Source organism: Bos mutus, chromosome 26 (genome assembly GCF_027580195.1).
Source record: "Bos mutus isolate GX-2022 chromosome 26, NWIPB_WYAK_1.1, whole genome shotgun sequence".
In the NCBI taxonomy this organism is placed as follows: domain Eukaryota; kingdom Metazoa; phylum Chordata; class Mammalia; order Artiodactyla; family Bovidae; genus Bos; species Bos mutus.
Window position 1 is genome coordinate 16324382 of NC_091642.1, and position 16622 is coordinate 16341003.

Here is a 16622-nt window from a genome sequence, read left to right on the forward strand (position 1 = left end):
TGCCAATCTTTAGAACAGCAATGGTAGAGTCACCATCGAAATAACTCTACTGCTCTTCATAACAGTATCATCATTTATTGATGCTGAGCCAGTACAATAGATGAAACTGTATTTCCATCACACACAGGGTCAATTTATTCAATAATAGAAGAAAGCTGACTGCTACTCTGAAACATGGCTGGCATTTTTTGGCCTAATGAACCAGATGCACATTCATAAACAGACTATGAAGAATAACCAGTACTCTACTCATCTTCACCCTAATATATCTAGATGTAAATTTAAAATGAAAATCTGCCAGAAAAAAGCAGTTATTTGGGCTATTAGAGCACAAAATATGCAACTTGCCGTAAAAATGACTAAATAATGAAACAGAATATCAATGGACATCATTTATGCTAAAATCTCATAGACCCTTCTGTATCTATTAGCATTTGGTTTATTTTAATCACCAGACATTCTGATAAAACTGTCCAAAAGACACATTACATCAAAGTCTAAGTTATAAGAGACTTCCATCTGTTCACTTGTACTATCTCACCCACTGATTTCTTTTTTAACACATTATCAACACTAAACTCTAAAGGAAAAGGCCACTTTATAAAATGAATACTTTATAGTAATTTGCATAATACAATTTTTGAGATGTGTATTTTCACATACTGTAAATGTCTAAATACAAATTAACTCAGTTATTGAACAGTTTTAAATAAAATCTGCTTGCAATTCTTATCTAATGACATTCTCCATTTTAGTCCCTTATTCTCATGTTTTATTTTACTTTGCTACCATGTCTGCATTATTCACTAAATAACTCCCATTACATGAATATTATGCAAATATAAAAAAGTAATTCAAACATTCAAAGTGAGTCATGTTCTATTAACATTCAAACTCAAATAAAATTGAAGTATCTATTATTATTAAAGCAACAGATCTCTGCAAAGTATACACCAACACAGTAAGTATAAAAACAAAAGGGTTCAATCTGATGAGGCAATAATTCAAAGCTTTCCTTATTAAGATTTTAATATTATTTTAGAATAGAATCATAAAGCTTTAATTATTTCAAAATATGATTGGTTACTGGAGAAAAATTTTAGATAACATAATAAAAACTTTTTACTTAGTTTTCAAATTCCCTTTTCTTTACCTTTTACTTCCTGCTATCTTGAAAAACAAGTGGATACTTTTTTTTTGCTTAATAAAATTCAAAAAAAAAAAAAATTAATATGTATTTATTTTAAAATCTGTATGGGAACTTTTTTAGTTATTGAAGCTACACTTCAATACGAGAATCTTTAATCCTATTGAATACAATCCTTAATAACTTTTTACAATTTTCCTTCAATTTGTTGACATCTAAAAAAACATGGAACATTTAGATGCTATCCATTAAAAGGTTAGTTTTTACTCCTCTCGATGTATTTTAATCTATCAATATTAATTTCATTATATTTTCAATAGCCTACCTAAAATAGGTTCTTGACCTCATCACTAGTGAAACTTCGAGCCAGGTGATGATTTTTCATGTCAGCGCTATTCATTGACTGTGGATGTTTACCTGTGTCCCTGGCTTCTCTATGTTAGATGCTGGTAGCAGTCCCACAGTTGTGAAAACAACTGAAAAATAATCATTGCCAGATGTCCCAATGCGGGACAGAATTGCCTCAGAGAACCACAGATCTCAAGAAAAATTTTTTTAATTTAAAACACAGATCTATAGACGATTGTAATGATCAAATGAAACTACTAATATCAACACTTTAGATTAAGCTTGCACACAAAGCATGTAAATAAAACCTAAGTCACAACACTATTAACACATGTCTGACAAGATTCTCATAGAAATGACTTCAATACTTACTTATACATTCCTATTTCTATCAGCACAGAAGCCAATGTTTCTGCTACCGTCTTTTTAAATTAAGTTTTGAAAGAATTTTCCAATCTTATCCATGGAAAGTAAAGGTTATTGGATTCAACATGGAATCTAGACTGACCAACAACATATCAAGAAGTAAGTGATGCCCTACATATTTTCTAAGTGTCTTTTTTAATTGTTGGCTTACAATATTGGGGCTTCCCTCATAGCTCAGTTGGTAAAGAATCCGCTTGCAATGCAGAAGACCCTGGTCCGATTCCTGGGTCAGGAAGATCCGCTGGAGAAGGGATAGCTACTCACCCCAGTATTCTTGGGCTTCCCTTGTGGCTCAGCGGGTAAAGAATACACTGCAATGTGGGAGACCTGGGTTCAATCCCTGGGTTGGGAAGATCCCCTGGAGAAGGGAAAGGCTACACACTCCAGTATTCTGGCCTGGAGAACTCCATGGACTACACAGCCCATGGTGTCACAAACAAAATTTTATAGGGCTTCCCTGCTGGTTCAGATGGTAAAGTGTCTGCCTGCAATGCCAGAGACCAGGGTATGATCCCTGTGTCAGGAAGATCCCGAGGAGAAGGAAACAGCAACCCAACTCCAGTATTCTAGCCTGGGAAATTCCACGGACTGAGGAGCCTTGTAGGCTTCAGTCCATGGGTTTGCAAAGAGTCGGAAACAACTGAACGACTTCACTTACTTACTACAATATTGAATTAGTTTAAGGTATACAACATAATGATTCAACATTTTTAAGATTATATATTCCATTTAACATTCTTACAAAACAATGGCTATAAATTCCTGTCTGTACAATATATTCTTGTTGCTTTTTATACATAGTAGTTTATATCTCTTAATACCATAATTCTATTTTGCCTCTCCCCTTTCCCTTTTCTAAATGTCTTGATACAGGTAAGCTAATGATTATAAAGTAGCAGTGTTAGCTACATCATCATTTACCCATAAATACTAACCATGCTGCAGTTACTGGTTGATGAAATGCATTTCTTGTCATCACACCACTGGCACCCATTTGTATTGGCGGTACAGCTGGCACAATCTGCATATCTATAACATCTGTCATCAGAAGCAGCTGTGATACAAATGGGAGACAGAACACATTAGGATGAAAAGAAAATGTCACACTTCTTAATTCACATATTTTTAACATCTGCTAAGAATCACGAGGACATTTTTAAACCATAAATATAATCATCAATATCAAAATAAGTTCTCCAATATGAAGGCAGTTTTGTAATTTAATTGGATTTACAGGGATTTAAATACCTCCTGCCCTCCTCTTGATTATTCACTCTATCAGGATCCTACACTCATTTGACATTTACACATTATGAAGGAAAAAAAGACTTAGAGGTATTTTATTAAACAAAATGTATTACTATACATTTAAAAGAAAAGATTATAACAAATGCTCATTGTTTATCATTCTTCATAAAGCTATCTAGAGACATCCGACTGATTATAGATTAGCAAAACCTGATCTGTTCATTGTAGCACCAAAAATATATAAAAGCCCCATTCATTCAAAGAAAACTGAAAATTTATGTCCAAATCATTCTTTATAAATATTTACTATTAATTATTCATAAATCAGGGCATCCCAGGTGGTGCTAATGGTGAAGAACCTGCCTGCCAAAAGAGGAGACAAGAGATGCGGGTTTGAGCTGGGTCAGGAAGATCCCCTAGAGGAGGGCATGGCAACCCACTCTATTATTCCTGCCTGGAGAATCCTCAAGGACAAAGGAGCCTGGAGGAGTACAGTCCACAGGGTTGCAAAGAGTTTGACATGACTGAAGCAACTTGGCATGCAAATTTATAAGTTTGAATTATTTATTCAATATTTTATAAGAAATATTGAGTTATAACAGGACATCAAAATTCTAGAAACTTTTTAGCTTTATGAGATGGTTTGACAATAATTCAGGAAGAAAAAAAGTACCAAATGCAGAATAAATTACTTCATTTTATTTCTTTGAAGCATACAATATATCTAAGAAAGGATGTATTTGAGAGAATTTTATACTTACATACAAAAATAATTCATATAATATGGCTATGTTACATGTCAAAATTGATATATTACTATTACACAGAGATATATGACTATTACACATTCAAAAAAGAAAACTAAAGATAGTTAAGAAAGATATTAAATTATTAATCACTGCTAAATTCAAACATTAGGATTCTTAATTAGAGGATTATGAGTTTTTAATTTTTGAAAACTATTAAGGTAATTCTTATGAGCAGGAATGCACTTCCATTTCAAGCCAAGTAGAGATGCTTTATGTCAAAAAGAAGTAAAAAAATATTTCACCTGTTTTCAGAGGGCACTTTGCTCTAAGAATATTATTAGTATTCCCAGAGTCCCAAGATTCACAGTGATTTTTGTTCCAAATACATTTTATTCCTGGACCAGCATTTTTACAAAGTTCTTCATCTCTGAAAGCCTTGCAATTTGGAGGCTTGTATACAAGTATATCGTTAAGGAGTACACTAGAAAATCCTCCAAATATATACATGGACCTATTAAAAACAAAACAAGAATCTTAAAAAAAAAGTATCTAATGAGTTTCTAAAATAATTTAAATATGCATTTTACATTTTTTATCTAGGTAGGAAACAGTTTTAGAAATATATAGTAGCTATATGGAAATAACAAGATATACTTTAGAATTGCCATATAGAATTAAATTTTTTGAATACAAAGAATTTAGAAATTGGATATAGAGTTCTTTGTATACTGTTACTATCCTTTTATAAAATAAAATGACCAAGAGTAAAATAATCAAAAAGATTTTCAAAGTTTCAATTTGAAAAGAAAAGCCCAGATGATGACTGAAGTAATACTACCAGCACCAAAGAAATTTGAAATGGCCTCAAAACAGCCTAATTTTCATTTATGGAAAAGATCAGAAAATACTTCAAGAATATTTTTTATTATTTAAAAAGTAAAATAAAAATCAACGAAATGCAATTTTCAACAGAGAAGCTTAAAGTCTTTATGTTTACACTCTGGATTTCACTTATTTCCATTACAAAAGCCAACTGATACCATTTACACAGTTTATTTTCAGCATCATACTGGACAACTTTCACATAATTAGAATAAGGTAGTAATAAAATGACCTCATAAAAATGTCATTATGAATCACAAATTTTAAGCTAATGGATGATCTAGCATGTTATTTATGGTCATGAGTCCACATTAATGGATTTTTGCTATAGAAATAGCAAAATCACACTACCCTACAGGAGAAAGGTAACAATGATCATCTAGTCCAAATTCCCAGTGAATATAAGGGTACTAAAGGCCAGATGGGCTTCCCAGGTGGCGCTAGTGGTAAAGAAGTGAAGTGAAGTCGCTCAGTCGTGTCCGACTCTTTGCGATCCCATGGACTGTAGCCTACCGGATTCCTCCGTTCATGGCATGTTCCAGGCAAGAATACTGGAGTGGGTTGCCATTTCCTTCTCCAGAGGATCTTCCCGACCCAGGGCTCGAACCCGGGTCTCCCACAGTGTAGGTAGACGCTTTACCGTCTGAGCCACAAGGTAAAGAACCCGCCTGCAAACGCAGGAGACATAAGAGATGCAAGTTTTATCCCTGGGTCAGGAAGATCACATGGAAGGGGACATGACAACCCACTCCAGTATTTTTGCCTGCAGAATCCATTGGACAGAGGAGCCCAGCAGGCTATGGTCCAGAACGTCGCAAAAAATCGGACAGGACTACAGGACTAAAGAGACTGAGCACGCACACATGAAAAGCCAGATAGGTTAAGGGACTCGTCAAAAGTCACACATTCAGTTATGACAGAACCAAAATGAGAACCTAATTATTCTCACTTCCCTTGCTCTCCTCAATAGAATATGTGGCTAGCCTTTCTATAACTTCAGGCTGATTTTTTTAGGGAAATAGTTCATGATCTGATCTCTGGAAAAAGAAATTAAGGCAGGATGAAAATTTTAGAGTATCTGAAGCTCTATCTCAGCATCTTTCCTCTGATACTCCCCTGCCCCTTAAATAAATTTAAACAGAAAAGAAAAAAGGATAATGGTTAATGAACCAAAATTTATTCCCTCGGTATTGAAGCAATACATAAAAATACTGCCATTGATTACAAACAATAATTTGCTTAAAGAATAACAAAATCTGTGGGTAGTATGACCGGTAAACATGCTTCTTTTACCCGTTGATGACAACTGCAGAGTGACCAAATCTGTTGACGTCTCTATGAAGGTTTGGTTTCGGTAGTATTTTCCATTCGTCACAAGCTAGAAAAATGAAAACAGCAAAACAAAAAATGAAATAAAAGAACAATTTAAGACACATACTACAAAACGATCACTGGACAAAGATACAATACTTAAAATTAGGAAAGCTTTCATTAATTTCCCATGACCTACAATTTAACGTGATTTACTCAACTAGCATTATTCCCTAAATAAAAATAACTTCTAAAATTCTCACAAATAATTTTATATGTATGAGAATAAAGGAAATTAAAGGAAACAAATTAGGTGTACTTTATTTTGGAGGGTAATTTCAATGACTTTATTTTGGAGGGTAATTTCAATGACATACTTTATTTCAATGACAATTTCAATGAATAAAGGAAATTAAAGGAAACAAATTAGGTGTACTTTATTTTGGAGGGTAATTTCAATGACATATAAAACAAGGTTCATATGGCAAAATTCATGAACATCAATACTGGGAAAATGTATCATAAAGTTAAATCATTAAATCAAATTTTACATGTATGCATGCAAAATTAAATAGAATGTAAGTGGAAAAAGCCTAAAATGGAATCATCAAAATAAAATGTTTAAATCAGTTTAATAAGTTGATATTTCAAAAGAAAAGTCTTCATTTTATGTAAAGAAGAGCTTTAGTTGCAAAAAATAGGAACAAATGAAAAAAAATCTAAATAGTTCATGAGTTACATAATGATTATGGAAAGAAAAATTATTAAAGAAAACTTTTTCATTTACATATAACCTCAGAATCCACACATCAATTATTAGAAATCTTGACATGTCAAATAACTCAGGATTCAGTGACTAGAAACATTCTCAGGACAGTGTTCTAGATTTTATCCTCTTAGGTATAGCCTATCTAAAAGCAGGCCTAGGTATTTAATATAAGTACATAGGTATAACAAGCTTTAAAAACATTTTTTTTCCATATTTTGGCAACTTAGAAGCCCTTCTGAAAAAGAAAAAAATAATCTAAAATACAGTTAGTTGTAATTGTTGAATTACTTATTTTCCTATATAAACAGCCACATATATTACACTAGAAGAAAAATAATAAATTTGGTTTCAATTCAATATTATTACTAGTAAAGATCAAGGGAATTACAAAAACCAAAATCGTAGCTTAGAAAATTAAACTGGAAGACTCAGAGTAACAAAATGTATCTTGGGTTTTATGTCCCACAGTACATAAATACCCTCCACCAAAGGGGTATTTTTTAGTTGATATAATCTTTTTAGTCCATGAAGTATATTAAATACTCTGAAAAAAGAGAGTACAAAGGCACAGAAGCCTAACTTTACTAAACCCGGTGTTTTCCCAAAGTTTTATCCATAGAAGCACTATTCACATAGAACCTACTTACAATCCCAGGGGAGCCAAGGCTCTGAAGATCACATTTTGAGAACTATTATACAGGCCTACATGTAACATTCATAGTCTACCACTTTTTACATGCTCAAGTTCACTTAAGAAATGGGCATTAATATGCACATAGTAATATTAAAAATTTCCAAGTGCTTTCATCTGCATAATTTAAGTAGTCTTTGTGAAGAATCCAGTGAGGCTAACTGAGCAGGTATTTCCATATGCTAGAAATGAAGAATGAGACCCAGGAGAAGTCAAGTAATGTCCTTAAGGCCCATTAGATTACCTTCGTTTTGCTATAAATTATGTTTATGAATGCCTGATTTATAAAAGGATATTGATGGGATTCTGAAAGATTATTCCCATTTGGAGAGAAGGGTGACTTGTAAAGGGTAGAGACTTTGAAAAAGAAAAGAGATGAAAATGTTAGAGACAGGTAATGAGTTAGCATAGATAGATTTTAATCATGCCACCAAAACCCAACACACACACACACACACACACCCCCCTCACATGACCAATAATTCATAAATTGTGTGTTGAATATAGTATTCCAACAACAGAGTCAGAAACCTGAGTACGCTTCAAGGAAGTGAAACAGAGTCAAATGAAAGAGCAGGACTTCTGGAAACCAGTTCATCATAAAAACCTCCAAAGAAGAATCATCTCCAGCATCATTCTGGGGACATTTGGAGTCCAGAAAAGAAACTGACCCAATAACCTGAGCCTATCCAGAACTGAAGACTAAGTAATTTGGCTCATCATTCAAAACAAAGCAGCAGGAGGGAGAAAAGCAGATTTCAGAGATGAGAACCAGGAAAAACGCCCAAAGAAACCATTTAAGAAGTGAGTCAGGAAAAACAGCTGAGAGAATAAAGGTCATTTTCTAAAAATTAGGCCTTTATAAGAACTCTTTCAGTTCTACAAGCTACTGTCTTCAGGAAAAAAGAAAAACTTTTAAGCACACAGAGTAGTAAAAACAATGACATCATAAGTACCTACACACCAGTACCCAGACTTGTCACAGGCAGTACTTTACCAAGTCTATGGGAGAGTTTTTAAAGAAAGCGTTACATATATGATGGCGGCTACCCAGATACACACTCTCAAATTTGACTGCTTTATGTCTTCTGTCTTTGGATGCAATCACTATCCTGTATTTGCTTATCAATTTCATATTTATGATCTGTATAGAGTATTTTTGTAGGTTATAAAACTTTATATTAATACAACTGGTATAAAGCTATGCAAACTATGTAGATTCTTCTCCACCTTGCTTATTCTGTTCAACCTGTTGTTTTTTGTTTTCCCCATTTTCACCACTTTTAAAGCGGACAGATCAGTAACATTAAGTACATTCACACTATTGAGAAATTATCATCACCATCCATCTCCAGGGCTTTCTTCATCTTACAAACTATAACTCTGTACTGACTAAACAATAACTACCCATTCCTCTCTACCCCAGCCCCTGGTAAGCATTATTTGACTTTTTTACCTACAAGTGTGACTGCTCTAGCACCTCAATGAATAAAATCATGAAGCATCTCTCTTTTTGTGACTGGTTTATTTCCCTCAGCATGTATTATTCAAAGTACATCTGTGCTGCAGAATGTTCCAGAATTTCCTTCCTTTTAACCCTGAACATTAATAATATACAAATTGTATGTTTATATGACACTTTTGTATATACAGTGAAATATTAATATATTATTAAATTTATTGTATTCTATTAATATTATATTATATTTATGTTATTAATATATTACTATTATATATTATTGTATTATTAATGTTTGACTACTATAGCAGTCAGATTTGTTCTAATTTATTCTTTGACTGTGTGGATCACAACAAACTGTGAAAAGTTCTTAAGGAGATGGGAATACCAGATCATCTGACCTGCATCCTGAGAAATCAGTATGCAGGTCAAGAAGCAACAGTTAGAACTGGACATGGAACAACAGACTGGCTCCAAATAGGAAAAGGAGCACGTCAAGGCTGTATATTGTCACCCTGCTTATTTAACTTATATGCAAAGTACATCATGAGAAATGCTGGGCTGGATGAGGCACAAGTGGAATCAAGATTGCCAGGAAAAATATCAATAACCTCAGATATGCAGATGACACCACCCTTATGGCAGAAAGTGAAGAAGAACTAAAGAGCCTCTTGATGAAAATGAAAGAAGAGAGTGAAAAATCTGGCTTAAAACTCAACATTCAGAAAAGATCATGGCATCTGGTCCCATCACTTCATGGCAAATAGATGGGGAAATAATGGGAACAGTGACAGACTTTATTTTCTTGGGCTTGAAAATCACTGCAGATGACTACAGCCATGACATTAAAAGATGCTTGCTCCTTGGAAGAAAAGCTATGACCTATCTAGACAGCATATTCAAAAGCAGAGACATTACTTTGCCAACAAAGGTCCATCTAGTCAAAGCTATGGTTTTTCCAGTAGCCATGTATGGACGTGAGAGTTGGACTACAAAGAAAGCTGAGTGCCAAAGAATTGATGCTTTTGAACTGTGGTGTTAGAGAAAACTCTTGAGAGTCTGTTGCACTGCAAGGAGATCCAACCAGTCCATCCTAAAGGAAATCAGTCCTGAATATTCATTGGAAGGACTGATGTTGAAGCTGAAACCGCAATACTTTGGCCACCTGATGCGAAGAGCTGACTCACTGGAAAAGACCCTGATGCTGGGAAAGATTGAGGTCAGGAGGAGAAGGTGACGACAGAGGATGAGATGGTTGGATGGCATCACCAACTCAATGGATATGAGTTTGAGTAAGCTCCGCGAGTTGGTGATAGACAGCGAAGCCTGGCATGCTGCAGTCCATAGGGTCACAAAGAGTCGGACATGACTGAGCGACTGAACTGAGCAACACTTTCTTTGTTTATTCATCCATAGATGGATATGTAGGTTGTTTCCAGATATGAACTACTGTGAGTAATGCTGTGAGAAAAATGGATGTACAGATATCTGTTCCTTCCCCTGTCATCAAATTTGTGTGTGTATATTCCCAGAAGTAGAACACTAGATCCACTATGTTTAAGCTAGATCACTATGTTTAGGGTTTTGAGGCACCTCTCTACCCTTTCCTATAGCAGCCACACCATTTACACTCCCCTCAGCATCGTACAAGCGTTCCAATTTTTCCACATCCTTGCCAAAAACTGCTATTTTCTATTTCTTGACATTATTTTACACCCATCTCACTGTGGTTTTAATCTGTATTTCTCTAATGATTAGTGATGTTGGGTGTTTTTTATATCCTTATTGGGCCACCTGTATATCTTCTCTGTAGCACAATTCAACAGAAAGCCTCTACATTAACTTGGTCAAACTTACTATTTTCCTTATGATTTGTGCTTTTTACTCTTACCTCAAAAGATTTTAAAGATAATCTCTAATTTTCTTCAAAGATGTATAGTTTGGCTTTTACTATTTTTATCTTCAATCCATTTGGAAGTTATTTTGCATTTGTTGCATGGATCGAACTAAATTTTTCCCATATACCACATTTCCCAGATACTTCTCAGTATATTTAAATATACCAAATGCCTAGAACCATTTTTTGAGCATTTATCCCTGACCCACTATTTGTCTCCTTTCATTTCTATACTGTCATGGTTTATTTTTATTCCAGTTGCAAACACACACACACAAACACACACACACACATACATACACATGCAAAGTTTAAAAGTCAAATAATCCCACCAGGCTCACCACAAAAAATGTCTCCTGATCCCCTACTATAGGCTATGTGCTGTGTGCTGTGCTAAGTCATTTCAGTCATGTCTGACTCTTTGTGACCCCATGGACTTAAGCTCCCCAGGTTCTTCTGCCCATGGGATTCTCCAGGCAAGAATACTGGAGTGGGCTGCCGTTTCCTCCTCCACTCTACAAGCGATGGAAGCCCAAAATAGAAATGCATATAGCTGCTTCTAATTGTTAAAAAACACTTTTAATTACTAGAATAATACTGTATAAAATTACCTGAAGAATTCACCAAACCTTTTATAGTCCGTTTAGATAGGTGGTGGTGGTGGTGGTGGTGGCGGTGGCGGTCGTGGTGTTTAGTCACTAAGTTGTGTCCAGCTCTTTTGCGACCCCATGGACAGTAGCTCACCAGGCTCCTCTGTCCATGCAATTTCCCAGGCAAGCATACTGGATTAGGTTGTCATTTCCTTCTCCAGGGGATTTTCCTGACTCGGGGAATGAACTCAGGTCTCCTGAGCTGCAGGAGGATTCTTTACCACTGAACCACAGAGAAAGCCCTTTTAGACAGGTAAAGATTCCTAAAATAAGTGGCAGCCATGACCTTTCACCTAGTAAAAATAATATGCTAATTGCTTACCAGTGCTATAAAATATTTACTTCTCAGAACAACTCTGAGAAGTAAATATTTTTATCACTGTTAAAAATAGGGAAAGAGTCTTTAGGGGTTAGGTAACTTCCTTAAAGTCATTAAATACTAAACTCAAAACAAAACCAGATCTCTTTAACTTCTTTATGCTATACCGCCTCAACACATCATCAAAAGATCCTTTTTGATATAAACATTAACTTCATGAAAATAAAAATACAATAATAATCTTTTTTTAAGTACTCAAATCCCTTCAGAAGAAAAGCATTCAGTACAGTATTTAATTACACGAGAGCAATTAATTTCGACAAACAATAATACAACACAATTCTACTTCTAAAATTATTTGCCTTTTAACATATGCAGTAGTAGGAGGTGAAGGTTTTATAACTATCTCTAGGACATCACCCTCAATTATACTAAATTTTCAAAAATAATTATAGACAATATTTGTGGCAGACATTGGTGCTGCTCAACAAATATTCCAGTCCTCTTCCTTAATGCCTACGGCAAAATGATACTCACACACTCCTGAGAACTTGGATGTGACAGTATAACTTGTTTTAGTCAAGGAAATGCAAGCTAAAGTGATAACGCCATTTCTGGATGGAGCCATTTAATTGCCAATGAAAGAAAATGTAATGTAGCCTTAACCTCCAAGTGACAGATTAAGCAAATCCGTCCTCCCCACCATCACTAGGCATGAATCAGGAGTGAAAAATAAACTTTTATTGGTGTTAATCTGAATTTTGGAGATTTGTAATGGACATGGATATGTGCTGCCTAGACCATCATTCAAGGCAGAAACTGTGTTGCTAAGAATGCTGTCAGTGAACAGTCATCTGCTTAAGCTCAGGAACTGTCTCAGGAGCAGAGTCACTCATTCAAGGACACATTTTTCCAAGGATGACCTATATGCAATGGTTGATCAAAGGAGGGTTTTAAATATCCCGCCATTTCAGCCCAATATAGAACAACTCTGAGCAACAATTTTATCTCTGGAGATCCTTGTAGGGCTGACTGAGGTTATCCGTCCAGCATCACTCTCCCTTTGTCCCACCCTGCTTCCTCCTCTGCCTCTTTAGAGACACTGATCTTCAGGATACTCCCAATGGACATCATGAATACTAAACTCTATCATAAGAGTTTGTTTCCCAGAGAACTCACACTATGGCATTTGGAGCCAAGAGTGATACAAGAACACAAGAAATAAGATGGAGTTTGGGAGCTGAAGCACAGACTGCAAGGCTAATAAAGAAGCATCCATCACCGGTGGTGGGTGGGGCACAGATAGCAGCCAGCACGAGGTGGCCATCCAACTGGTAAAACTTAAACCTGTGGTATATTAGGAAGGTATGCCCCTGGAAGGTAATCCTCCACAGGTGTGAAGAATTACATGTTTGAGAAGCATCAATATTAAAAGTATTACTATACCAGAATTCATGTCTACTGCTTGGTCATATTGAGCTCTAGAAAAAGATAATGAAAGGTTGGGAAAGCAGAAGGCCTCCTTAGTGCCTTATAAATAGGCTCCCAAATACGGAGAGTCTGCTAGTTAAAGAAAGTCCACTATTCCAAAGACCAGGCCCTGACAGGAAGAGAATAAGACCCTGACACATGGCATGGGAACATCTGAAGTGATGCCCCTGAAAACCTCCCCAAGTTTTGCGTTCTCAAATTTTCCTCTATCAGCTGAGACTGCAGAAGTGGTCTACCCTACTACACTGAGAGACAGTACTCCACCCTTGCTTGAACACAGGGCAGAGGCCTCCCGCCAGCAATACCTGCGCCTTAGTTCAGAATCTGCTCACACTTTTCCAAATGGCCAGTAGGCCTATAACTTGGCTCAGCATAATCCTGCCAGATATAGGCTGGGACTTCTAAGAAAAGAAAGAGGCTACATCCCAAATGACCTATAAGACCTAGACAGCACATATTGGTAATAGTTGGGGGAGGACACATGGTACAAGCTGCTGAAGGGGGTTTGTTCAAAAGAGTAGACCCTTATATTGGATTAGGAAGAATTTATTTATATGAAAGCACTCTCCAAGATGCAAGATTTAGGACTCGTCCCCTTACAAGAACCCTGGAAGACAGTATGAACTCACTACGAAGATAACTCCTATTCACAGCAAAATAAACCATCAACAAAATGAAAAAGTAACGTACTACTGAGTGGAAGAACATGTTTTAAATCATTTATCTTATAGGAGTTAATATTCAAAATATATAAGGAATTCAAACAAGTCAACAGCAAAAAAAAAAAAGCCCAAACAATATGATTAAAAAATAGGCAAAGGAAAAGAATAGATATTTTTCCAAAGAAGACACACAAATGGTCAACATGTACATGAAAAGGTACTCAACATTCCTAGTCATCAGGAAAACGCATATGAAAACCACAGAGAGACATCACCTTACACATGACAGATGGATATCACCAAAAAGATAAGAGATGACAAGTGTTGGCAAAGACGTGGATAAAAGGAAACCCAGGTGCGCTGCCAGTACGAATGTAAATTGGTGCAGCCGCTGTGGAAAACAACATGGACGTTCCACAAAAAACTCAAAATAGAACTGTCATATGATCCGCCAATCCCACTTGTGGGTATATATCCAAAGGAAATGTAAACAAGATCTCAAAGAGATACCTGCACTCCCTTTCACTGCAGCATTATTCTATAGCCAAGTTATGGGAACAACAAAGTGTCCGTCAATAAATGATGGATAAAGAAGATGCAGTGTATATATACAAGGGAATATTATGCAGCCATGAGAAGGAAGGAAATTCTGCTCTTTGTGACATGTATGGGAGCTTGAGGGCATTATGCTAAGAGAAATAAGTCAGAAAGAAAAAGACAAATAATGAGCCTGGCACGCTGCAGTCCACGAGGTTGCAAAGAGTTGGACACAACCTAACAACTGAAAAACAACACATCATTTATATGTGAAATCTTAAAAAAAAGAAGTCAAACTCAAAGAAACAGAGAGTAGAAAAGTGGTTTGCAGGGGTGGGAGAAATAGGGAGAGGTTGATGAAAAGGTGTATATGTTCAGTTATAAGACAATATGGTCTAGGATCTAAATGTATAACTTGGTGACAACAGTTGCTAGATGGGAGGAGAGAATTGTTTCACAATGTGAATTTATATCAAATCATCAAGAATCTATATCATATCATCAAAATGTGCACTTTAAATATGTTACAGTTTTATCAACTACACCTCAATAAAACTGGGGGTGGAGAAGAAACATGGAAACATGGAAAATTAGGCTATGCTAAGTAAAGTTAAAACATCATAACAAACATGAAAAGCAGAGATTAAAAGTCTAGGAATACGACAGTGTCACAGTCGGAAAAAGTAGTATGTGGAATATATAGAAAGTCCCTGTGAAAGAATCCCAGTGCAGATTCTACAAACTTGCCAAAGGTCATGCCATCTGCAGTGGAAATCTTTACACCTCTCTTCCTGTCATGCTATTGAGCCATGGCAGAGATGGAGTGCTTGACATCAACAACTAAGTGAACATGTGCCCTGAGCTTTCTATCATGATACTCTGTGTAACACCAGAAAACCCACCAGGTCATTATACTTACAGAACAGACCAGAACGGATGCCATTTACTGAAACCATGACGTGATGCTGAGAGGGATACTGGCATCACTAAGAAAGCGGTGGCTTTCCTCCACGGGCCTAAGCTGATGGTATAAAAAACCGTAACGGAACTGTGCTCAGTGATGGAGACAAGAGGAAAAACAGGGGCCAGCTGGTGACTTGAGTAGCATGCAATTATTGTAATAAGTAGCAAGGTTGGAGAATCAGTCAAGGGGACTGACCTGTTGAGAATTACAGAGACATTTAATAGAACACAGCATCCCTAGAAGCAAAATAGATGGGTAGTCAATGAGGGTGCTAGCTAACATGTCATTGGAAGAAATCAAGGATAAATGATCAGAATTCGAATGGCAGATGGTGCAATGAAAAGTCATAATTCACCACTCAATTTCTGGACTTGAGTCACTTTTTAAATCTACAGCTGATACATTTAAAATTCTGAGGCCCAGGAAGAAGGACCCAGCAATACCACAGCAAGTGTATATGCTAAGAGTGTCCCTAGTTCTTCCTCAAAGGTACCAATGGACATTTCATTGGGTAATCCTAGCCTAGAGAAAGAAACCACCACAAACATGGCAGGTACGGTTGGACACAAGGTCTGAGCTGATGCTAGCACATCACAGCCTCTCTGTACAGCAGGGACAGCATGAGGATGATGAGATTAAAGGCATCCTGGCCAAGCTTCTGCTCAAAATGAGCCACTGGGTCTGAAGGCCTGTGCAGTGGTCATATCCTAAGTCCCTAGATTAATAATTGGAATTGACCTTCTAGGCAAATGGCATCATCCCCACCTTGGGTCCCTGGATGTTACATTGAAAAAGAACTGTTACTCGTTGGTTATAAAATAAGTTTTAAAATACTGTTACATTTCAGAAGGAGTGACTGGGACACATTAGCATCATTCTAAATAATCTACAGAATGCTGGATCAATGTGTTCTTTTCTAGCCCTATCAGAAGAGAGGGCCTTGAGCAGTATGCATTCATATGGGCTAGAGGAGCATACATTCACAATTTTGTTTCAGGGTTATGTTAACTTTTATCAGAATACATTTGGTCCAACTGAACATCTTGCAGAACATTTTATTTTTCTGCTACAT

General features: G+C 36.2%; 1 protein-coding gene across 3 annotated transcripts in view; it reads right to left on the reverse strand.

The window, feature by feature from the left end:
- ATRNL1 (attractin like 1) overlaps positions 1-16622 on the reverse strand; it is an 807510-nt gene that overhangs the window by 643122 nt on the left and 147766 nt on the right. For 2 of the 3 annotated variants that reach the window (XR_011462739.1, XM_070363366.1), the window contains exons 11-13: positions 6094-6178; positions 4221-4429; positions 2857-2975 (exon numbers count right to left, since the gene is read on the reverse strand). Coding sequence is in view for 1 of the 3 variants with exons in the window: in XM_070363366.1 (XP_070219467.1) it covers positions 2857-2975; positions 4221-4429; positions 6094-6178 (413 nt within the window). In the remaining 2 variants the exon portion in view is untranslated. Of the gene's footprint in view, positions 1-2856; positions 2976-4220; positions 4430-6093; positions 6179-16622 lie in introns of those variants that run through there. The other variant, XR_011462740.1, reaches the window with a different exon arrangement.